Source organism: Dermacentor andersoni, chromosome 7 (genome assembly GCF_023375885.2).
Source record: "Dermacentor andersoni chromosome 7, qqDerAnde1_hic_scaffold, whole genome shotgun sequence".
NCBI lineage: Eukaryota > Metazoa > Arthropoda > Arachnida > Ixodida > Ixodidae > Dermacentor > Dermacentor andersoni.
The window spans coordinates 28,985,231-29,011,406 of NC_092820.1; the positions used below are offsets into that span (position 1 = coordinate 28,985,231).

General features: G+C 49.2%; 2 protein-coding genes across 2 annotated transcripts in view; one reads left to right on the forward strand and one right to left on the reverse strand.

Annotated features, from left to right (window-relative positions):
- LOC140219238 (uncharacterized) overlaps nt 1-26,176 on the reverse strand; it is a 301,899-nt gene that overhangs the window by 211,365 nt on the left and 64,358 nt on the right. The window contains exon 6 of the mRNA XM_072289047.1: nt 24,041-24,067. Coding sequence (XP_072145148.1) covers nt 24,041-24,067 — 27 coding nt within the window. The remainder of the gene's footprint in view (nt 1-24,040; nt 24,068-26,176) is intronic.
- Nucleotides 2,941-17,366, forward strand: LOC126535430 (uncharacterized). Its single transcript, XM_050182309.1, has 2 exons — nt 2,941-2,976; nt 15,705-17,366. The coding sequence occupies exons 1-2, from the start codon at nt 2,941-2,943 to the stop codon at nt 17,364-17,366; spliced, it is 1,698 nt and encodes a 565-aa protein (XP_050038266.1).

Genomic DNA, 26,176 nt, shown 5'->3' on the forward strand with positions numbered 1-26,176 from the left:
CCAAGTGCCACTTTGGATGAAGTGAAATTATCGTTCTTAGCCAACTCGTCAGCGCCGCTGGGGTCAATCCGACCGCGACAAGGTTCACGCTGTTCAGAGCTTTCCTGTTCCGTCTTTCGCCGCAGACGTAAGAATCTTTGTAGGGCTATGTTCGTATTTCCGCCGTTTTATCAAGAATTTCCTCGAAACCACTCGCCCACTCACCGACTTACTTAAGCTGTTGCTTTCATATGAGTTCTTACTCAAACGAAAGCCTTGTCCGCCCTCGTACTCGTGCTCACGGCTCCCCCATTACTGCCTCATTATGATCCATCTGCCGCCACTGAACTTCACAAGGATTCCAGTGGCCATGGAATTGGGGCTGTACTTGTTCAATGGCAGCGTGACGCAGAGCCCGTAATTCCATGTGCGAACCACCTCTTGTCAGCCGCCGAGAGGAATTTTCGTGGTTACCAATCACCACGCCTTGTGCTGGCTCTCTTCCCTTAGACCCCACTGGACGACTTGGTAGACGGGCGCTGCTGCTCCAAGTATATTAATTTACTGTTTTATACAAGTCACGCCGTTTGTGCAAGGACATTGACTGCCTGTCCCGTCATCCTGTTGACCACCCTGAATATGATGCGCGACACCGACTCTTGCGTCCTGGCCGTTTCCCACCTACGCGACATCCGCACTGAACCATGGCGCGACGACTGCTTACGTGTTCTCATCGACTGTCTCAATTTCAGATATACGGAGCCTACGCTGCGCATGTTCGTGCTCTGCGACGACTTTCTCTGCAGTCTCAGTCTACGTCCTGAAGAACCAGAATTTCGACTTCTACTACCACGCCATCTCCGGGCATCAGCTCTTGACCATCTGCATGGCGCCCTTACTCCAGGCCACCTGGGCATTTCGCACACTTACGACCGCGTACGGCGCCGCTTCTACTGGCCAGGCCTTTACCACTCTTTGCACCGCTACGTTGCAGCCTTTGTATTCTGTTAGTGCCGCAAAAGACCCACTGTGCTTCTCGCTGGACACCTGCACCCCATGAATCTGGATTCAGAGCTATTCTTTCGCGTCGGTCTTGATCTTCTCGGCTCTTTCCGACATCCAAATTTAAGAATAATTGGGTCGTTGTTCCGACTGTTTACGCGACCCGGTACGCGATGACACGAACTTTGCGCACTAGCTGGGCAACTGACGCGGCAGATTTCATTTTACGTGACGTCGTCCTCCATTACGGCGCACCCGGGCAGCTCCTCAGTGATCGCGACCGCACCTTCTTGTACCGACTTGTTGAAGACCTACGTCACTCCTGTTCTGCCGAGCACAAGTTTTCCGCCGCCAACCACCCGCAGACAAAAGGACTGACGGAGCAGCTCAATCGCACTTTGTCAAAAATGCTGTCTATGTACGTTTCTGACAACCACAGTGACTGGGACAGCACAATTACCCTTCGTGACTTTCGCCTATAATTCGTCCCGTCAAGAGACAGCTGACTTTTCACCCTTTTACCTTCTGTTCACCCGCCACTCTTCTTTCCCCTTTGATACACTGCTTCCTTCCTCGACGAACACTCCCACAGAATATGCTCGAGACGTCTTCACCCGGGCTCGCACGGCACGCCAGATTGCTGGCGCCCTGCTTACCGAGTCTCAGGGCGTACAGAAGATTCGGTACGACAACCAACATCGGGACGTCCAAGTTCCTCATGGCTCCGTTGTCCTCCTATGGACACCATGTCGCCACGGCGGCTTGTCTGAAAAGCTGCTGCCGCGCCTACACAGGGCCCTACACAATATTGCATCAGCTTGGCGATGGGAACTACGAGATAGCTCCGCTGGACTCGCGTGTCCCCAAGGACGCTGTGCATGTGTCCCGGCTGAGGCTTTACTTTGCCGCGAGTTCACCTGCCTTATAGTTAGCGCCGAGACGACCCTTTTACAGGTGGTGGCTATGTTATGACGCAGCCAAGAGTGGCGCCGGTTAAAAGAAGATTATTTGACGTGTAAAGGTGGAATTGGTCTCGACAGCCATCTTGTTTATGCATCGTTGTCTCTCTTGTAAATATTGTAAATGTGTTGTATTGTGTGTGTGTTGTCAAGCCGCCTCGGAGGAGCGGTGCGAGGTTTTTGGGGGATCCGCTGCTTCGGACCGTCCAATGTGTACTCTACCCTTTTCATTGTAAATAAATTCATTCTAAATCCGTTACAAGTGGTGGAAATGCTGGGTATCGGAAGCCCTGGACAACCGAGTCCGACAAGAAGCAGACGCCTGGCTGGACTACGACCAGAGCCAGCAAGCATGGCCGACGCTCAAGCAGGCCGGTCAACGAACACCACTGAAGTGAGCTGAGCGTCGATCAAGTCAGCCAGAGACCAAGGCAACCTAGTCAGCGGACGCCTGGACCACGCATATTCAGGTAAAACAGATGAAGAAGGGGATGACTGGCTTACGCACTACGAAAGAGTAAGCTGGCATAACGGGTGGAGTACGTCAGCGCAGCTTGTGAACGGTGCTTTTTTTTTTTCGCCAGTACCACTCTACTTTGGTGTGACAATCATGAATTCTTGCGAACCACTTAGGAAACTTTTGCCCAGAAGTTGAAAGCCTGCTTTGGCGACTCGAATTCTAAAAAGATGAAAACGGAAAGCAAGCTCTCGCGGAGGGCCCAATTGCCTGGTGTGGAACGTATATTGAAGAAACATTGAAGCTATGCGAAATTGTAAAGGCGAATATGTCAGATGAAGACAAAGTGAGACATCCTTTAAAAGGTGTCGCTGAAGACGTCTACAATTTTTGAATAACGGATAAAAACCAGAACTCTGCTTCCGAAGTCAGTCAGGCAGCAGTGTCGCGCGTTCAAAGCTCTGAAGACCCGATCTATCTGACCGAAGTTCGGGCACTTGGACAGCGTCACCACAGTTGCCAGTATAGACATCGCTACCTACGATGGCATTGCCTCGATCATGCGTCGAGTGGTTCAAGGTGAGCTAGCACGACATCAGGGAGCAGAGGCTGGTTATCAGTGCGCGTTTGACGAGTGCATTCCCGAACCACCATCCCGGTCGCGAGAATGTCGCATCGAGCGCCGACCACCATCTTATGAACTGCACCTAAATAACACGAGCTTTCGGCCCCTCTCGCAAATCTCGGTCGCCGCCAGTCCTCACAAATCCGTCGTGGAACCAACATCACGACATACTCCTGCAGAATCATACCCGGAGTCACGCGTACCTAGTCCATTTAGTTTCAACCATGACCTACCTGTCTGCTACGCCTGCGGTTCCCAAGGAGATATGGTGCGCTATTGTCGCCACCGCCCGTAGCAAGCGCCACGCCCCGTTTTTCGGCGTGCACAGCTCGTGTGCACGACGACACACCCGCACCATTTGGAGTCCATCCTCGGCGGCAACAGTGGTCGTACCAATAGCGCGATGAGTCCCCTGTCTCCGAGCGCAGCCCTGCACCGACGCCGACCCGACTGCGCCGCTCGGCATCATCGTCGGTCGCCTTCCTCGCCGCAGCTGGGAAACTAGCTGGTGCGCCGACGGACGTGTGGTCACGAGACGGTCAAACTCGCCAACCCCTCTATGTGTTGTTATGCTGCAGAACAAATTGTGTGCGTGTATAGACGCTATAAATAACATTGCTCTTGTCGGTACGGGTGCCGCTATTTCTGCTTTGAGCCTTCGTTTCAAAGGTCGCTTAGGACAGAAAGATATGTTCGCGCGGGGTCGCAAAGAGACTTTTAGTGGAGTTGGAGGTGAAATGTTGCGCCCTGTTGGTAGTTGTTTGGTTTTGGTTGCGATTGAAGGAAATAGTTTTGGAGACGAGTTCACTGTATTGGTCCACGCAGCTCACGATGTTATTTTAGGCACAGGTTTAGTGTGTGAATGCAGTGGTACATTCGACTGTGGGACTAGAGAGATTTTACTACGCAGCACGTTGCCAGTGGCCATACTTGACGATTTGCGGACCGATCAAGCCGGTCTGTTTTCGCTATCTCAAGATGTGTTTCTGCCTGGTTGGACAGCCATGTTGTTCCTGTGAGTTCTTCACGTGTCCGGATGGGATCATGCTGTGCTCTTGGCGAGCGAGGTTAAAACAACGCGATTAAGAAGGATGTGTTGGTCCCTCGATCTATTCTTCAAGCCATCTACGGATGCACTTTCTTGTGGACAGTCAACGCTTGTACGGAGTCTGTTCGCATGCTAGTCGGACTTAAATTGGGAACATTTATGGAGCAAGCCACAATTGATGTACGCGAAGTGGGCAGGGGAAGAGCGTCTGTGGCATCATGGTTAATTTCAGCTTCATGCGTCTTCACTACTTCGTGCAGGTTAGTAACACGTGTTCCCTGTTCGCTAAGCGTACTAACAACATATATATTTTGTTACTCCCGTGCCTCCCACGCACTGTGTACCGCACATGACGAACATGTTCATGTGCTTTGCAAACTGTTGTGTCGTGGGGGTGTCCATTCGGGCATGACCCGAATCTAACCGACGATATAATTGATCGTGCTAACCGATTAGGCAGTAGCTGCCAAGAAAATAGGTGCAGACCCGTTGTTGTCAAGTTTAGTCATTTTAAGGCGCGCAACAACTCCTTTCACAGCAGTTAAAGTTTAAATGTAGCAATATTACCGTAAGCCAAAATTTTTCGCTGTCCACAAGACTTGCCCGAGAAAAACTATTCGAGTTTGCAAATTCATTTTCCGAGTCACCAGCCTTCACGGTTCGGCATGATAAGTTGTATGTAGGTAACACCTGTTACATTTATGACCGGGCCACTTATAGCTTACAGATGAGGCAAATGCATAAGAATATGCCTTCCGCTTCAAAACATAGTATCGTCCAAGATAAGCCGTCTGATAGTAGCAATGGACCGGCTACTAGCACTCGCATCCACAAAAATAATCCGCCCTTCTGCTCATTCCAAACATTTTCACAAGCAACGATCAGCAGGGGATAGACACGATCACGTTTCTCTACTTTTCAAATTTCCTGTTATTTTTTCCAACGTAAGAAGCGTTAAGGAACACAAGAATCGGCTTAAGTTCATTGTTTCCTCAATGAATTCAAATTTAGTAATACTAACCGAGACGTGACTCAACCCAAGTGTAGAAAGTACAGAAATGTTTCAGACCGACAGCACTTATGCTGTCTATCGCTGTGATAGGGAAGGCAAGGGAGGCGGGTTGATAGCCATAAATCAAACAATTTAGTTCTTTCAAGTAAAAGTTGCGTCCGCTCTAGAAATGCTATGGGTAGGAATAACAAGTAAGCCCACAAAAAATATACTAGGCATGTGCTATCGCCCTCAAACTATGCATCGCCACTCGTCGGCGAATCGCATGGCCTTCTCGGCTCTGTCGTAACCTAGTACCATTCGTCAGCTATTTTTCCTTTGGTGATTTAAATTTTCCTGCCATTAGCTGGCACACTGGTATTGCTTTTCTCCGCTTCTTTTCAACACAATCTCAGCACTTCCCGAATTTGTGCGATTGTTTTAACGTCACGCAGGTTGTTACCAAACCTACGAGAATAACTAATGAATCAGCTAATACCTTAGAGTTGGTTTTGACAACACACACTGAACTCATATCGCCAATTACATATCTTCCAGGGCTGAGCGACCCTTTGTTGGTACATTTTGACATTACTGTGTCATTTTCGCGTGGGCCTAAAGTACACAAATATATCCGAGACGATAGCAAGGCAGATTTTGTCGCTATTAACTAAGAAATGTGTCAGTGCTTAGATACTTCTTCCTCCATTTTTGATACACGCGGTGTACAAGAAAAAACTGGTATTTCATCGGAAGCCTAGTCTCTGTTCTGACAAATGCGCATGGGCCCCTTCGACGTGTGTGAAGCAACAACAGCAACAACAACAACAACAACAAAAAACCGCCATAGTATAGATCAAATCGGAAATATTTGTGTAATAAGAAACGTCTTTTTCACGCTGGAACGCTGCAAAACACTTCAGATCACTGGGAAGTGCAACACAATGCAGAAGCAGAGTATGCGGAAGCTGTATATGCTGCTAAGAGTCATTTTCATAACCATAACCGCTAATAACTTAATGTTATCGCTCAGTGGCAAGTTGTCGGGATTATTCGGCACGCTGCAAACAGGTGGCAAGGCAAAGATTTTCTTCGTCGATGACGCGTGGCAGCATGGCGTCGAGAAACGTTGTCGGATTTCTTCCGTAAAGCAGCTTGAACGGCGCGATCTGTGTGGTTTCTTGCACCGTAAGCGAATGTACTTTACAGTAGCCGAAATGATAGCAAGGCATTCTTTTTCCGCCATAGATTAACTTCCTTCCACTTTCGATAGTGAGCATCTAGCGTAAGCTATAAAAAAATTATGGGGTTTTACGTGCCAAAACCACTTTCTGATTATGACGCACGCCGTAGTGGAGGACTCCAGAAATTTCGACCACCTGGGTTTCTTTAACGTGCACCTAAATCTAAGCACACGGGTGTTTTCGCATTTCGCCTCCATCGGAATGCGGCCGCCATGGCCGGGATTCGATTCCGCGACCTCGTGCTCAGCAGCCCAACACCATAGCCACTCAGCAACCACAGCGGGTTAGCGTAAGCTATAACCCTTTCAAGCCTGTCTTTTCTTTAGCATAGCGCTGAGGCCTACACTGCCTGCGGCAATATGGATTTCCGTATTGGAGTTTTTGTCGAAGTGGCGAGTACTGTTGCAGACTGCTCTCATCGTTTAGGCTCTTGGAATAATTTGGCTTGCGGCACTTGCCACTTGAATTCAAAGTTTGATTTCGTGAGGTAGGTCAATGGTTTGGATGTGCGAGAAATTCCTTAACAAAGCGCCTATAGTAGGCAATGAGACCAAGGAATCTGCGCGCTGCTTTCTCGTCCACGGGTTACGGGGATTTAGTTATTGCAGCTGTTTTCTGTGGGTCGGGACGGACTCCGAACTTGCAAATGAAGTAGCTCAGGAACATGAGCTCTTCGTACGTGAAGCAGCATTTTTCCGGCTTCGGGTGAGCCAGGATAACTTGACTGCTTCGAGAACGGTTGCAAGCCGCCTGATGTGATCGTCGAAGTTTCTGACAAAGACGGCGACGTCAACCATGCAGACGAGACACGTCCGCCACTTTAGGCCTGCCAGGACCGTATTCATCATGCGCTGGAATATTGCAAATGTCGAGCAACGGCCAAGTGGCATGAACTGGAATTCGAAGAGGCCACCTGGCGTAATAAAGGCGGTGTTTTTCTGTACCTCTCGCTCGATTGGCCCGTAGCCACTGTTAAGATCCATCGACGAAAAATACTTTGCATCACAGAGTCAGTTGAGTCCATCGTCTATCCGTGGGAGGGGGCGCACGTCTTTCTTAGTGACCATGTTGAGGCGGCGATTTTCCACGCAGAAACGCATACTTCCATCATACTTCGTGACAAAGACAACAGGAGACGCCAACTCGTTTTTCGACGCTCGGATGATTCCATCACGCAACATTTTGTCGACTTGTTGCATTATAGCTTTTCGTTCTCGCGACGAAGCTCGGTAGGTGATCTGGCGGAATGGTCGAGCGCAATCTTTAGTTATTATTAGTTAGGTGGAGCAGTAAAAGTTGGTGGCCCTCGACGATGCCCTCTACATCTGCGGGTTTCTCAGTGTCGACGGAACAGACGCTGGTACGAGGCGGGATGCTGACTTGGTGTTCCACCAAATTCAAAGCACGGCAACTGTGAGGTATGTTCGCTGGTATTGCTTGGTCCGTGGGCAGCATTATCAACTTGGATCGTTCATACTTGGACCATGCCGAGTATTACGTGCTTTGAGCATTGTTGAAGCTTGACAAACGTCGCAGCGGATGTATGGTTATGAGCTGCACTTCGTGCCGTGCCGATTTCATTCGGCGTTATGTGTTTTCAAGCTGTCCGGGTTATGGGGCCGACTCTTCAGTCCCGATTTCATTTATCTTTGGGGATAACGAACCATTAATGACGGACTAACCGGCTCCGTGTCCACAAGGGCGGTGGCTTTGTGGCTGTCAAGAAGCACGTCAAGGTGGGTGGTTCTTTGTGTTCTATTGTTGTTAAGTAGTGGCGCCGGGTCGCGTATATGGAGAACATATCCCCTGGGCGCCGGGGAGTCAGAGCTGCGCGTCTATTAGCTCTCGCCACAGGCCACTTCCGCTAGCACGGCTGCACCTAGGGTCGCGGCCACCGTTGTTGCCTCCGATATTTCAGTTTGTTTACGCTCCGACGCTGGGCTGCCGCCGCGGTGAACGCGACGCAGCAGTGGGCACTGACGCTCATTTGGTAACAGGAGCACGCAGCACTTGCATTGTGGTGTATCCGAGGCACGTGAAGCAACTTGCAATGCTTCAAGAAACGTCTGTGCAACGCTGCGCAAGGGTTGTGTGCAGGCCTTTGACAACGCCACGCCTCGCTGCTGAAAGCCACGTCGCTTTGTTTTCAATGACGCTGAAAAAGCATTCACGCGGAACGTGGACACGTGCCACATCGAAAAGGAAGAATACGGCGGCGACGTGATTACGGAGCTCCACCCGATTCGTGGCCTATCCCCCATAGTGACTCAAAAAGACAGCCTTATTGATATTTCGCAGTTTCCATATTTGATTTGCTTCTACTTCATTTTAGAAAATTCGAAAAGTAAAAACAAATTTATATGTAAAATATTATTATTAATAATATTCAAAACTTAGGTTGCTCTTGCTTAAGTTTATCTTTTACTTTATATATTTCAGTAATTAGTTCTTGTTACTACTCCTATGAAGGCAAGGTTGACTAACGTATGAAACACTATCTCATTTATTAATACTTTATTTCTTATTTTACATTATTGATTTATTTTCCTTTATTGTGTTGCTTATTTATTTTATTTTTCAATCATTCAACCACCTGATTTGTGGCCTATTTCCCGTAATGGGTTCGTGCCATAAATTGAAGCTTCTTCATCATCATCATAATCATCATCGTATCATCATCATCATCATCATGTGTTGAGATCACAACAATAACGACGACACGGTAAGTTTTTGTTGCAGTTCAGAGTGCATATTTCCCAGGACGCTAGTACGATCAGGAGAGACTCAACGGCGCATACGTTACGCGGAGCGTGCGCTCGTCCAAAATATTTCGATGCCACACAGAGTGACTGAGTGCATGCCGCGCGGAATGAAGAGCGCGCATATATTTGCAGATGTGCGTCCATAAGCCTTCAAATCTTGCTTCAAACCATAAGCACTTTCTTGCGGCGGCGTTTGCGGCTTAACTCTGGCCCCCCATTCTTCGTGGGATATGATTTTCTTACACCGGCTATGCGTGAAGGGAAAGCGTATGGCCAACACGTAATTGTCTCGTCTCTTATTTGAATAAAGCTTAGACCAAGCGGCAAACTCTACTAAAACGCCGAGCTTGCCGCAATTCTTCAGTTATGCAAAAAAAGAAAGGAAAAGGTAATTTTTGATGGCTTCAGCGCATGCAATTCGTGTAAAGCGGCGAAGCACTCAGTGTATGCAGTGAAGCCAGTGATAATTTTCGCGCATACAGTGTAAGCAACGCGTTATTATAAAAACTGTAAAGCTCACTTGGCCATGCTTCTAGCCTTTATTATCTCAGGCGCTCACCTGAGGCCGCCGCGCTATAGCATACAGTGTGTTGCGGTGAAGAGGAGAATTTCCGCGCGTACAAAGTGTCAGCAACATGTTATAAAATCTGGAAACTCCACTGGGCAAGGGTTGTAGTCGTTATTATTATCTCGGATGCGCACCTGAGGCTTCCATTTGCCAGTGTTATTTTTCTTTCCGCTTGCTATACAAGTTCACCGTAGTACATAAAAGTATTGTGGAGAAGCTTTTTAAAGCACATTCCCCATCATGTAATGCGTTTCTTTCTGTACTCTTTCTATCCGTCTTTCTTATGCTCTAAATCGTGAAGTAGGCTTGATGTCACAATAACAAAACGCAAGTCTACTGTTGCTCGTTTAGCATGTCTTGAGCTATTTGCACACTTGGTCTTATTACTCGGATAGCACTCAAGTAGCCTGGAAGAAACAGTGTACTGACAGGGAAACACTTCTTCATTTGCTCCTAATTCTCAAGACATGCTGAAGTACCCCCACCTTCGCCTCTAAGAACACAAGAACAATACCTACTAGATCGCAAATGACGCAAGAAAGGGTCCATGAAATGGAAGCAGAAACAGGAGCGTAGTCTTTAGAAATCATCGCTCATCTTGCAAATATACGAACATGTTTTGGTTTTATTGGTATTCTTCAGACACATTTTTTTGAAACCAATGCTTATTGAAACAAGGCATATAATCTAAAAAAAAGTGTAGATGATTCTATAATGCCTTGCAGTTACGAGTGCAAGTGGAAATACTTGAGCCACAGCTGTATACTAACGAGAGACCTCAGAGAAACCACCTGACAAAACGAAGCAAGTGTAGAGGTTATCCACTTGACGGCAGCATATTGTTTCTAGACTTGTTTTTATAATTATGAGATCACTCAACTAGCCTAGAAGAAACATTGTACTGACAGGGACGCACTTTTTAATTTGCTTTTAATCCTCAAGGCATGCTGACGTAAGCGGGAGTTATTTATATGTGCGTGCAGAAGTGCGGTAAATGAAAATGCTTTCATCCAAACGTAGAAAATTGCAGAGTGTTGTCCTCATGAGCAACAGTAGACTTGCATGTTGTTGTTGTGACATCAGGCTTACTTCACGATTTAGAGCATAGAAAGACGTATAAAAAGGCATACAAAAAGAAACTCATGTCATGATGGTGAATATGCTTTAAAAAGTTTCTTCACAATACTTATTTGTACTGCGGTGACATTGTATAGCAAGATAAAAGAAAACATACCGGCAGTCGACTAGGCTTAGGTGCGCACATAATAAAGACTACAACCGTGGCCGACTGGTGTTTACAGCTTTTTAACAAATCCTCACTTCGCTTCACTGCAGCACACTGTATGCTTCAGCGCGGAGGCCTCAGGTGAGCACCTGAGATAACAATAAATGCTAGAAGCGTGGCCGAGTGAGGTTTACAGTTTCTATAATAACGCGTTGCTTGCACTGCGTATGCGCGCAAATTCTCACTCCTGTCACTGCTATTCACTGCAATACACCGATTGCTTCGCCGCAATACGCAGGTGCTGTGCGTTGAAGCAGCCATTGAGAATTTCCGTTTTATTTTCATAACTGAAGAATCGCAGCATGCTCAATGTTTTAGTATAGTTTCCCCCGTGATCTACGCTTTATTCCAAAAAAAAAAAGAGGACACAATCACGTGTTGGCCACGCGCTTTCCCTTTACGCATAGCGGATATAAGAAAATCATCCCACGAAGAATGAGGCGTTAGAGTTAAGCCGCACGCGGGGCAGCAGGAAAGTGCTTATGTTTTGACGCATTCTTAGAAGGCTCATGGACGCACATCTGCAAATACGTGTGCGCTTATCGTTCCGCGCGGAACGCACTCAGTCACTCTGTGTGGCGTCGAAATATTTTGGACAAGTGCGCGCTCCGCGTAACGTATGCAGTGGTCTTACCTGATCGTATTAGGGTTCAGTACGCTCTGAACTGCAACAAAAACTTACCGTGTCGTCGTTATTGCTGTAGCCTCAACGCATGGCTCCATGATCATGCCGTCGCCATCTTCTTCCTTTTCAATGCGGCGGGTGTGTACGTTCCGCATGAATGCTTTTTCTTGTCGTTGAAAACGGAGCTTCCGGCAGCGAGGCGTGGTGTTGTCAGGAGCCTGCACACAACCCCTGCGCGCACAGGCATTTCTTGCAGCATTTCAAGTTGCTTCACGTACCTCGGATACCCCACAAAGGAGTGATGCGTGCTACTATCAGCAAATGGGCGTCAATGCCCACTGCTGCAGCGCGTTCACCGTGGCGGCAGCTCAGCGTCGGAGCGTAAACAAGCTTAAATCTCAGAGGCAACGTCGGAGGCCGCGGCTCTGGGTGTCGCCCTGCTAGCGGAAGTCGCCTGTGGCGAGAGCAACTTTGTCGCCCCGGCGCCCAGGGGATATGTTTTCCGTGTACGCCCCAGGGTCACGGCTGCGTTAGGAGAGGCCCCACTTAGTCCGCGTGCTAGGAGAAAAATGTGGAGTAAATGACGTAGAAGGTCCTCCTTTTTATTTGCTGATCTTTTTTTTTTGCTGTAGCGGCCACGCTTTTCGGGCCACAATAGCGGCTTTGTTATGGTTCTGTGCTTTCACACGTGTTGCTCCGTAGGTTACGTAGCGTGGCAAAGGCGCCGTGTGGGCAGGTTTGCGTTAGTCTCCGTGCTTTCTTGCGCTGTCTTATCAGGACTGTTCTCTCCCGGATGTCGCTGTGGTAAGGTGGCACAGGAGGAACTAAAGCTCGTGAAATGAACGCGCAAAGAACGCTGTACGCAATGTACCGCGCCACGGTAATAGGAACGGACGAAGGAATATCCACGGGAAATGTTGCCTTTTTCGGCGGAATCATGCTAACGTGCCATCGCAGGCCGAAACCGATGCGTTACAGAATCGGTACCTGTACAATGAACGCCTTGCAGGTCAGTGGTTCCTGCTTCTGACTTCCTGCATTTGCGACACGTGGAACGTACGTTATGCAAGAATGCATAGTCCTGGTTTTAGAACATTCGTGTTCAGTAACAACTTGCTTCTGTGCATATTACACGTTGCTTAACTGTTGCTTGCTTCTTGTAGTACTCGCGACAGCACAAAGTCTTTTAAGCAGAGCGTTCGAGGTTCATGCACACTTGCACAGGTGTACCACAATACACGTGCTGTTAGAGTGTTACGCAGAATATGCGCATTCTGCTGCCCTCGGCACCGTGCTCCGGCCAGTCGACAGTTCATCCGGGAAAATGGGAAGGAAGTGGCTGCATTTACTTAAGGACCAAAGCCTCTCTACCACAGGCATATCTTATCTGTGCGCGCGAGGAGCGCAGGGAAGTGAAGATTAGCGGATGCGCTGCAAGAGTGAGCAACGCTCCAGACAATGTAGTACACCTGCGAACACATCAAACGGTGGTTCCATGGTCGCGGTTCCATGGTTCTACGCGCGTACTGTTCTGCACCGTGCGCCGGCTATCGCGAAACTTTGGTTCCGTGAAGCTTCACTTACCGTGGGAAAGAAGGCACCTCAGGCCGCAGTCAACGAATCTAAACGCGGAGTCAGAAATGACGTCCTCCTCGGCGGCGCGCTGTCGTAGCGATGCGCGGCCACCCTAAATTTGTTCAATAAAGCACGACGTTTCTTCAAGCCACAGCGAGAATATGTGTTTGTGCTCATTAACTCCAAATGGATCGCAAATGTGTTCTTGCAGTGCAGTGAGAATGCGTACATTCTTTTCGTATCGCCAGTCGTCTAGATTGCAAGTCCGTCTGAGAGCCCCAGGCAGCATAAGCAGAGAAATGAAAGTAGAAGGCAGTGATAAAGGTGACCTTCTTTAAAAGCGCGAGAACTGGGCAGCAGCCGCTACCTGCGGTTGATGAGAACAGTTCAGTTGGCAGGCCTTATAAAGCTTGCCTACTTTCATAAAAGCCAGTAAAAGCAGCCTATTCGACGTTATGGCCCAATATGCGAAGTTCATTATGAACAACTTTCAACATGACGTCGGCAACGGTAGTGCAATGAGACATCGCGATTACATGCTTTTTTTTAGTATTGCTAGTTTAGTACAGTATACACGGACGCCGCCGTATATCCACACGGAAGAGAACGCGTGGCCGCTACGGTAGTGGTTAACAAGGAAGAAAACCCGATCACGTATGCCACGGCAAAGGTCGCTGGCACAGCGGAGGCCGAGGAGATTGCCATAGCGCTGGCGGCAGCGGAAGGTTTTAGAACAGGCCGATCTCTCAACATACTGACGGACTCAAAAGAGGCGTGCAGGAACTACACGAGGGGCAGAATCAGCTCAGAATACTCAGCGGAGCCACCTCCGCCGAGAAGGAAAAGCCCAGGCACAAACTATTCTGGATCCCGGGTCACGTAGGCATAGGGGGGAACGAAAGGACAGACAGCCTAGCTCGAGGCGAAGCGTTCCGAGCAGGACGGTCTAATGCCCCGGAGACCCACCTACAGGCTTGCGAGGGGGGATACGCAGAGACCCTGAACTTATATAGAGGAACTAGAATTAGATATCCGCCACCACACAAAGCCCTCACAAAGGAGGAAGCGACCAGCTGGCGCAGGCTACAAACAAACTCCTTCCCCAACTTACACGTGCTCAATAAGATGTTTCCGACAAAATACAGGGCCACCTGCCCTTGGTGCGGGGCCACACCATCACTCTACCACATCGCCTGGGAGTGCGAACGCAACAAAGCATTCCATAAACACGAACACCCGAGTGCGGAGCAATGGGAGAGTCGGCTCACCAGCAGCGAGCTCACGGCCCAAAGGGCCCTAGTGCAGCACGCGAGCGATGCAGCACGACTCCGTGGAGCCTTGGAATAGGGGCCCACCCTTGCTGAAGAGAAGTCTCAAGTCGCCAGCGCCAAAAAGATGAAGACGACGGAGACCTCGTAACCTCGAAACTTTTAAAAGACTCAATAAAAGTTTTCACTCACTCCCTTTAGTATTGCTGCGGAGCGCGCGCTTCCGAGCAGCGCAGTTGCGCGCAGCGCGGCGTGGTTTCGCGAGAAATGTAAACATGAGAGGAGAACTGGCCCGATATGATGGCGGAGCAACGCCAAAATCCGGCTTCACTTAGTTTAGCGAAGAGTGATGCCAGGGCCCCACCTCTGTTTTCCTTCCTCCATGATTACCCCTGTGTTATTACGTCACCGCTTTGAATTTTCTGGGTAGCAGTGGGTCGTTGCTGCGTGGTGGAGATGGCTCTTGTAGCATCGTCGTCGTCGTCCTGACTCATGCATCGGGGGCCACGTGAATCAGTCGTCGCAAGATTATCTGCAGGTCAATCGCGTCGGTTTTTATACACGACTCGTCGAACATTCCAGGGTAATCGCTGGTGCGCATGTGCCTTTCAGAAACTACTACACAATTGTTGTCGCGCATACAACCCGATTACAAATGGTTCGGCGTGAACATACACAACAAACAGAATCAATGGTAACATTAAAGTAAATTCGGAACCACGCAGGAGCGTCTTGCGCTGAGCTGTAACATTAGGTTGTTATATAGTGGGGGAAATGCAGTCTCCGATAAAAGGAAAACTAAGTACACCGGTGAGTAGCATTGATAATGGCAACAGGCTGCGTGGAGATGAGGAAGGGGCACAATGCTTACACATACTTAGATAACTCCCAGAGTATTTTCTGCATGAAGTTCTTTCTTTTTTTCTACATTTTGTTTTCATAATCGGTTCCTGGGAAGACGACGAAGTGATTCTCTAGTTGAACGCTGGCACTGGCTCCGTCTTCGATGACCGATTTGACAGTGTCTTTTGACTCAAATCGCAGTTTCGTTGTTACCAGTGTATTTGTGAAGGCGCTAGGAATCGCCCGATACCCAACTTTCAACGTAAGGCAAGTTTTTCGCCGTTTTCTGGAACTTGTTCGCCGTCGTCGGTGCGGTGGTGTGCTAAGCCTAGGCTTGCTTCGTGGCCGCCGGGATTGGGCCTGACCCCGGCGTGGAACCATACGACTTGGCGTCCGAGATGGAGACGGCCACATCTCCGACGACATCGAGCCCTGGCTCCGGCCAGATGTGCGTCGAGGTGCAAGGGGAATAGATTTCTCCTGAGGAGTTCCACACTGGGATCGGCTGGTGGCAAGTGGGCCAGCGCATAACATCCCCGGCGAGCGAGGGCTCCGCCGCTCGCCAGTCGAGGCCTAAAACAAGAGACCACGTCAACAGAAAAGTGATCGCAACGACAACAAGGGCAGCGAGAATGCCAGACGTGCTGCCGAGAGAGGACACCAAAGTGATCGTGAGGCCGCGGGGAGGCCTAAACATCGCAAGAACGCAGACTGGGATCGTTGCCTCGGCCATCATGGCTGCGGCGAGGGTTTCCAGAGAAGACGGTGCGGCGAATACCTTCTGCCCCAACCTACACCAGAATATCATGGTGGTGAGTACCCCCGATAAGGGGCGTGCTTTGTCCTATGCCAAGATTCAGGCCATCCGCATCGGGGACAAGATACACGAGGTAGGCGCGTACCAAACCACACCATATGGCACGGTCAAGGGGATCATTCGAGGCATTCCCATTGAAGATACTCCGGCGGAGATTGACCGGAACGTTGTTAGCTCAAGAAATCCATTAGCAAGAGGGGCGCAAAGAATTGGCAATACGACTACCGTAATTGTAGTTTTTGAAGGCCAAAAGGTTCCAAATTATGTATGGTATGGCCCTGTGTTAACGAGGTGCAGTCTGTACCGCAAGCATTTCGATGTCTGCAAACAGTGCGGCAAAATAGGCCACAGAAGAGACGTTTGTCCTAACCCCAATATGAAAGTGTGCTTCGACTGTGGGGCCAATAACCCTGTCGATGGCCACGAGTGTACGCCTAAATGCAAACTATGTGGGGGACAACACCCAACCGCCGATAGAGAATGCAAGAACAAATACAAAACTCCCTACGTAGTAACGAAAAGGCAGTGGGAGCGCAAGATGGCGGAACAGCGCGTACAGCAACAACTAGCATCCGGAGAGTTTCCACCGTTGATGACGTCAGCAGGAGCGAGCGGCACAGCTGGTCGCCATGAGTCACGCTCGCGCGGGAACAACAGCGAAAGTCGAAACAGAAGCATGAGCCGCCACCGCCGATCCCAATCCAAAGACAGAGTAGCCTGGGCAGACGTAGTAAAGTCGGGGGTAGCCAAGAAAGAGCAGCAGCAACAGCAGCAGCAGTCACCGCCATTTCGAGGTGGTGGAGGGAAATTTAAAGACGAAAGTGAGGCAATGAAGGCGCTAAGAGAAGCAAACCAGGCGTTGCGGAAGAAGAACACTGAACTAGAGGCGACAGTCAATAAGCTCAGCAAGGAAATGGCAGAGATCAAGAAAATGATGACGGTCCAGCTACATGAGCAGCAGGCACAGCCTTTATCGCCACAACCACAGCAGATGGCAATGACCGAGGATGAACCAGAAGTAGCGGTGAACCCGAGGACAGAGAACGCGGCCTCGGCGGGTCCGGCACCCAAGAGAAGAGCAATTGAAAATCTCAAAGAGCGGAGACTCAGCGATAGGGTAGACAACCTTGAAGACAGGCTCACCCACTTTGAAGAGTATATTCGCACGACATTCACCAAGACAATCACCGACCGTTTCATAGCAATTGAACAGACGTGCCAGCAATTTACTACGACAGTACAGAATTTGGCAACGCAAATGGCTAACTTTCAGCAAACATGGATAGGACATCAACCACCGCAACCACAACAGCAGTGAAAGGCCTCCTGGTCTGGCATTGGAATTGCAACGGTTTTGCTGGGAAAAAGGCAGTACTTCAGCAACACTTAGAACAAGCATCAAGAAAGCCAGATATTATCATGTTGCAAGAGACCCTCATTGAGGAAGTAAAGCTCTCAGGTTACCGGCCCCACGCCAGCCCACCAAGCTTCCGGACCGCGGCCGGCAGTAACGGCAGGGGAGTTTGCACCTTGGTGAGAAAAGGCCTCCCGTACGTCGAGCACGAGTTATTGAACAAAAGCCCAATCGAGCACACCATGGTAGAGGTGGTTACCGGGAAAAAGCAGAAGGAAAGCACTTTTCTGGTAAACGTGTACAGTAGCCCGTCACACGGAAAGCAGAAATTCAAAGCACTGTTGCACAAAGCGTGCAAAGTTGCGGGGCCCGACAACAGGCTGGTAATCTGCGGGGACTTCAACGCGCCGAATCAAGCCTGGGGTTACCCCAAAACATTGGCAAAGGGCAGGGACCTAATGCAAGATGCTACCGACTTGGGACTAAATCTAATGACCGACCCAGCATACCCTACAAGAATCGGCAACTCGATCACCCGAGACACAACGCCCGATCTCACTTTCGTCAGGAGTAATGGCGATGGTATGGAGGACTTCGAATGGCGCAACACGGGCCACGAATTGGGAAGTGACCATTACATTGTGGAGGTCGTTGTCCCGCTCGGTGGTAACAACGGAGTTGGCAGAAGCCTTCGGAAACATAGATTTACTGACTGGGACGCGTTTCGAGGATTGTTACCCGAGGAGCAAACCGAAATTACGGACATTGAGGAGTGGTCCACCGAGATTGTAAACAAGGTAGAAAAGGCCACCAAGGAAGTCGAGACTGACGAGCGTGTCCACAGGGTCGACAGCCGCCTCGCCCACCTCATGGCAGCCAAGCAGTCCATCCTGTCAAGGTGGAAGACGCAGAGGACAAACAGAAAGCTACGCAAGAAGGTCGCCGAACTCAACCGCGAGATCGAGTCCCACAGCCGAGTGCTATGCACACAGCAATGGAATGAGGTTTGTAACGCAGCGGACGGCCAGATGCACTGCGGCAAGACGTGGAGCATGCTGAGGCATCTTTTGGATGCGACCACGAACAAGTCTCACCAGCACCACAACTTAGCCAAGATCACCCACAGGGCGCTGACCGAGCACGGGGAAGACGAAGTGAAGAAACGCCTCGACGACAAGTACCTCCCGGTCACTCCCACAGAGACGCACCCGGACTACCTAGGCGAAGCAAACGAGTGGCTAGATCGAGACATTGAAGTATGGGAAGTAAGGGTTGCCCTGCACGATCTCAACAGCAACTCCGCCGCTGGTCCCGACCGCGTTACGAACAGAGCGCTAAAAAATCTTAACGAAGCGGCCATCGAGAACCTCACGGCATACTTCAACACTTGCTGGCGAGCCGGATCATTACCCCGGCAGTGGAAAGCAGCCAGGACCATCTTGATTCCCAAGCCGGGCAAGCCACCCAACATTGAGAACCTCCGGCCGATCTCGCTTACGTCCTGTGTGGGCAAAGCGTTGGAGCATGTACTCATGAACAGGTGGCAGAGGTACCTGGAAGATTCGGGGCTCTACCCAAACACCGTCATCGGGTTCCGAAACAAGCTCGGAACTCAGGACGCCATGATACAACTGAAAAATGAAATCCTCGATGACACTACCAACACGAAAGACAAGCGAGCCATCTTGGGTTTGGACCTGCAGAGTGCTTTTGACAAAGTGAGACACTCAGCGATTCTGGCCCAGGTGTCACGGCTAAACATGGGCAAGAGAACTTATGCGTACATCAAGGATTTTTTGACGGAGCGGACTACCGAAATCATCGCCGGTGACCTGCGGCTCCAAAAGAAGAAGCTCGGCAGTGTCGGGACCCCCCAGGGCTCAGTCATCTCGCCATTGCTTTTCAACCTTGTAATTATAGGGGTGGCCGAGCGCCTCTCACGAGTGGCGCGGGTCCGACACACCATCTATGCCGACGACATAACGCTCTGGGTCCCAGGAGGAAGCGACGGACACATCGAGGATACATTGCAAGAGGCGGTTGACGCTATCGAGGAGCAGCTGGACGGGTCTGGGCTCGTCTGCTCCCCAAGCAAGTCTGAGCTGTTGGTGATTCCTCCGAAAAGGACAGCTAGGAAGACGAAAGGCAACGAACCTGCGAGAGAGCAAGACACAATAAAGATCAGGACGAGCGGTGGTCACATGATCCCGGTTGTCGAGAAGATCCGAGTGCTAGGGATGCTGATTGAGCGCAAACGAGTCAACGGCGAGACGGTCAACCGTCTGGCGGCCAAAGTCACCACGGCCATCCGCCTCATTAAGAGGGTGTCGCACAGAACAGCAGGCATGAAGGAAGAAAGCCTCACCCGGCTAGTGGAATCCTTCGCTATAAGCCACATTACATACGTTGCTGCTTTCCACAACTGGAGGCAGTGCGAACGAAATAAGATCAATGCGCTCATACGCAAAGCGTACAAGGGTGCACTCGGACTTCTCGACTGCACAAGCACCGACAAGTTCCTGGCCTTGGGAGTGCATAACACCCTGGAGGAAATCGCCGAGGCGCAGAGGACCGCTCAGCTCGCGCGGCTATCAGAAACAAGAACGGGCAGACAAGTGCTGCGTGACCTAGGCCTGGGACCAAAGGAAATGGGACCCGAAAATACAGAGGTGCCTGTACCGGACGCAATTAGTAGAAGGCTACGGGTATGTCCGGTGCCAAGGAATATGAACCCTGAGTTCCACAAAGAGCGGCGGGCGGCGAGGGCCAAGGCGCTCATCGATCTCTATGCCAAGGACAGGGGTGCCGTGTTTGTGGACGCGGCAGAGTATCAACATGACAGAAGGGCATTCGCCGCTGCAGTCGTCGGGGCATCGACCGGTGCAACGAGAACAGCTGCGAGTGTGCGGACTCGTGGCGCGCATCAAGCCGAGGAGGTGGCCATTGCTTTGGCCATCGCCGACCCCGAGTGCACGACTGTGCTCTGTGATTCTAGGACGGCAGTGAAAAATTACGCCAGAGCAAGAGTGTGTGGTGAAGCCGCGCGTGTGTTGCGTGTGGTCGATCTCGCGAGTGAAAGTCGGTGTGTGGTGATAAAGTGGTTTCCGGCCCACATGGGCAGTGATGTGTCGGATCGCGGCAACGCTAACCACAACGAGACGGTGAACGCGGCGGCGCGAGGACTAACCAACCGTGCCGCTGCTACTACAGCCGACCCGTCGTGGTGGTGGGAAACCAAGGACAAAATGACTTCCTATAACGAAATTGTGAAATGGTACCGACTAGAGCGAAGGACTATGCCGCCACCTCATCCGGGCTTGACCCGTAAGGAGGCGGTTTTATATCGACAACTTCAAACGGGGTCATTATTCACCCCGGTGCTGATGAGGCACGTGTGTCCAGGTGTTTATGAAAGTGATCTGTGTTGTGTGTGCCGAAAGGAAAGAGCCACTGCAGCTCACATCCTTTGGGACTGTGCTAAGAATCCGCATGAAGCTGCAACAATAACAACGATCCCGCCGCGACTCGAGGCCGCAACGAGATGCTATGACCAAGATGTCCGAACCCAGGCCGTCCAGCAGATCTCGGCGGCCCTCGAAAGGCAACGACCGAGCGAAACCGGAGGGAGGCTGCCACCCCAAAAGAGGGGCAGGCGCGGTCGACCAAAGGGAATAGTGCGGCCGCGGCCGAAGTAGAGGCGCCACACGCCGCGAAGACGTCATGGCCGCGTCACGGTAACTCCTCCCTAACAGGGGAAGGCTAACCGTTCTGCAGGCGTTCACAACAAAGTTTCCTCACTCACTCACTCACTCACTCAATCGGTTCCTATAATTCGTTTCATACATGAGGTGCAACGCTGTGGAAGCTAGAGATGCTCATTGCAGTGGCTGCTTTAGAACTTGCGAATAGTTCGATGTTGTTTGACCGAAATGCGATTCTAGACATAGGGTCAATATTGAATGAAAAATAAAGTTCAAACCTTACAAACAAAGCAACTGTGTTATACAACTGCAAATGCGTTGTTTTAGATCAATTTGGGCTTCGTAGTTTTCATTTCCGGCTTTTATTTGCAGCCTCCCGTGTGTGCGCGCACGAGGAAACGCCGTTGGTGCGCAGCAGCGAAGCATTGACAGAACGCGCGGAGTGATACATTTTCGTGACCAAACTACTTGCGTAGCTACCACAGCATTGCACCTGATGTCTGAAACGGTGTATAGTACCCCTCGGAACTGACTCTACTATCTGCCTCGTCCCTTCACTCCTTTTTTTTTGGCACATTCTTATCATCTTGCAACGCTTTTGTTTGATCAGAACACCACAAAAAAGGGGCTTGCGTGCTCGTCCACCATCACGTAGCACGCGTAACGAATTACTTTTCTCACTCTACTCACTTCCTGACCCCATCGTGCTTGTCTTGAGGAATGTGTCAACGACCTGAGCACTGTCATCACTGATGAGGGGCATGACTCCGTGAATGCGCGGTGTATATACCCCTGGAACCAACGAGTAATTTGGAAGGGTAGTGGTTTTGACTAGTCGTTTTTGCGTAATGGTAAGTGGTGCAGCGTGAAGCAGGCCAAAGGGACACAGAAAGGACGAGGACGAGTGTTTGCTGCCATGTGCAATTTTGTTGTTTGATAATGAAGTTTACGTAAAAGAAATTGAAGAAAGAAAGATGCGAGAATGTGAAGTGAAGCACCGTAACCGTACGTGGAATTACAGAATTCGTACAGAATTCGTTTGAACTGTGGTGCATGCTACGTGTGGCAGACTAGCAGGTGTTTAGACGGTTGACTGCGAGAGCATGGCAACAACGTTAGGAATGGAAGGGAAAGGCTTCTAGCCACACATTGCAGTGCGCGTGGCTGTGCCCCCATGTTCGGCAAAACAAAAGCAACTTTTGCGCGCATGGGCGACCACACGCGCGTCGTTATCGAAGCAGCAGGCACGACATGTCTAGGTTGTCCCTTCGTAAGTAAGTCATCTCTGGCCTCATCGCAACGGGAGTTGGCATTTCTAGACAAACTCGACGCGAACAGAGGGCGGTGAGTGTGTCAGTGTTTTACGTCGAATTTTCGCATCTTGTTCTTCTTCTATGTTTTCTATATAAACTTCCCCATCAAAAATAAGATTTGCGTTGGCAGTAAGCGCTGGTCCTCATCCTTTTCGTGTCCTTCTGTCCTGCTTCGCACTGCACCCCTTACAAACGAGTAATCTCGTTAACGCTTTCTTTTTTCTTTTTTTCCGTCTTCTTTTTAGCTTACTGTAACCGTTGGAAAAGATCGACCCACTGACCGAAATAAACCGAAGATAACCACGAAATTGTGCTTGTCATCCTTCGAAAAAGCTTGGCCCATTGAAAAATCCAGGCCGTATGTATGTATGTATGTATGTATGTATGTATGTATGTATGTATGTATGTATGTATGTATGTATGTATGTATGTATGTATGTATGTATGTATGTATGTATGTATGTATGTATGTATGTATGTATGTATGTATGTATGTATGTATGTATGTATGTATGTGTGACCGCGGCCATAGTGTCGTTAGAATTGCTCTCGCAATAACAGTTGAACGAATCCCCTGACATATGCGATGGCCTCTTTTCAAAATAGATCCGTGATATCACCATCAGCATCGTTGCCAGACGAGCAATGGCTTGCGTAATGACAACGATAAGGAGAAGGCCCGCCAAGGCAGCCATACGACCACGGAACCGGAGATGAAGGGTGACTTTGGCAAGGACCACAACTTGACGGCGATGGCATAACAAGACGAATTCGACGACGACAAGAACAGCATGACGACCATAATGACGTGACGAATGCCAGGGCAGACGGTGGCACAACAACGACGACAGCGACAACTACGAAGTATCGCGTCGACAACGATGGCAGCGGCATAACAATGGCGGTAGCACGAAAATGACGTCGACGCCACCGAAAACGCCATGACGCCTACAATGGCGCAAAGATTACGGAAAGGTGGTGACTATAGTGTGCGGGCAATGAAACGTAGATGAAAACGATAAGGACATAATGACGACAAGACGACGAAACTACGACGGGATTGGTGTTTTCGTCGTAAATTGCACCCAAATGAAGTTTCGTGCCAGGAAAACGGCGATGGAGACGGCAACGATGCATGACTACGACAATAGTGGCAATGGCGTTTTAAAAATTACAACAGCATGATAATAACGATAGCATTGCGCTTATGCCAGTTTGACGACAGCTGCATGTCAACTACGAAGGCGTGACGACAATTTAGAACAAAAAATTGTGATGGCACGAACACTGTGATGCATTACGGCAATTCTATACACAGGGACAGTACTGACGGAACACGAACCACATACTAATGACGTCGACATGATAATAACGGTGAAATACTCTCGCTATCGCTTTCGTGCATCATTCGCATAAACATTGTTTCCACAGTATGCGGCCTAAGCATATATATATATATATTTTAATATAGCAATTCATTATTGGAAACATATGTCAAACTGTTTCTATGCACTTCGCTGGCGTAGTTACGCGTTATTATGAGTACTTTAAATGAGAAATTTACGATTTCTGCCGGAATAGATGGATAAATGGCAATGACAAAAATTTAGTTATACATACGTACTCTTTCACCAGCATGCCAGAAGGCTCCCTGGAAAGGAATAAGAGCCTCTTATAAAATACAGCACTCTCCAGTACCCCTAGACAAACGAACGTGAAGCGTAACCTATTTACGCACGCATGGAGCGGAAGTAAAATATTGCATAATACAGGTGATCTATTTCCCCAAAAGTTATGGCATGCAAGATTGAGGTCATAGAGCACGGTGGCTTTAATTTTGAACATTGTTTAGGATGTCGCCTTCTTAGTAGGATTCTACGAGGCCAAGAGACACTGCTACGGCGAGGACTTGATGTATCATATTGACATGTACACAACAAAACATGAAAAAAAAATACCTCAAGATGTTAGTCCTAACTGCGGCGTGTGCTCTACTCCTGAAAAGATCCGCCATGTACTCTGCCTTCGCCTGCACTATGCGACTTAGCGGAGCACACTTCAAGCGGCTCTATCTCCTCTAGGCTGGCAGCTTCTTTCTGAGGAAGTTCTATGTGCCCAGAAAGACGTCAGAATACGCCTACGTGTAGCGAAAGTAGGGTTATGCTTTTCATGTGTGACCATTGTCGATGGCCAGTTCACAGGTGTTGATCTGATGTCTATATTTTATTATTATGGGCTGCACTATTTCAGGCTCAGATACATATAGATCATTTATGTATATTGCCAGTTTATTTAGTGCTTGATCATGTGCTATGACAGTACAGCTTCGATACAGTGGAGTGTCCGTATGAAGTGTTGTGCAAATACTGCTAGCTTGTGTCATATTGCTTTATGTGGTTGTGACTAACAAAAATTTGTCGCGTCGGTTCTCCTTCTCTTTCATTGCTGTTGTTATAGTATGTATTTCCCTGCAATTGCCAGGGCAGTGACAAAATTTTCTATACGAAAGCTGGCGCTTAGGTAATTGTATTATTTCATCATCGTTACGCGTACTCCTTCATTACTCCCTTACTTTGTTGTATTTTCCACTTTCTCTTTAACCTTGTGTGGAGCCGCAGTACGATCAAGCAGTACTTGCTGTGCATATCAAAAATGGAGGGTACAAAGACAGGACAACCACTTAGTGGTCGTATGGTGGCCTAATTCACTGTTCACATCTTTATTAAAAGTTCTCTTTATAAAATGGATACCTTCATAGCAGAGCATTAATCACGACATTAAGCTCACCTGCAGATTTAGAGTGCCTAAACTGGGTTGTACTTTTATGAGCGGTAGTCTATAGGTGCGCAGGACGCATGCAATACGTTAAACCAACGAATTTTCTATTTTTATTAGGTTAAGATGCACCAGGTATATACGGTTTCACGCTGTAAAGTGGGTTATGGATTTTTATGATTTAGTGCAAGATATTGCTCATAGCACTTTAAAAATATTGCTGCCTATTATCTAAGCATTTCTGACGCTGACACCATCTCAACTAAAACTTATACGGATGCTATAAGCCATAGGTAGTATTGTAACCAGGCACAAGGAGCGAGAAGACGGGTTCTGCAGACATATAAGCACTTTTCGAAGTGTTCTATAGAAGTCATGCGCTGCCATATCATCATATGTAAAGGAACCAACCAAGCGCCGTCAAGTAAAACTATCTTGCACCGCTTTGAATAGATATCATTATGAGTTACGCAAATAGTGGGCCTTATAACGTAAAACTATTCCAATATGTTTTTATTCCAATCTCCTGACGTCAAATTTGCGTAACTGCCGACGCAAGCATCGGGCGGTCACCCGCAGGGTTGTCTGAACAAACAAATCAAATGCGCCTCTCGTTCATAGGAGGTCACTTTTGTTTGCTTGAAAAACGAATAACATTGCCTGCACTGAGCGGCTTGTCTTATCTAATTGGCTCAGAAGAGGCGAGGAGCATGCTCAAGTGGAGAGGGATTCGATGGGGCGGAGCCACTGCACTGAATATCGATAACCGGACGAAGAGGGTGGCGCCGGCGTCTGCGATTGGTCCGCTTTCTCTTATTTAGCGTGCGGAGGGGCTTGTCGACAATCGCGGCGGCATGCAACGGACGCTTAAGAATGAGGCTAAAATGGATCCTCAGCAAAGAAGAGCTGGCAGAACGAGGTCGTAAACGAGCCAAAAGTTATTGAAAACGTTACACGGCCGGGCAAAAGATTTTATTACACGCAA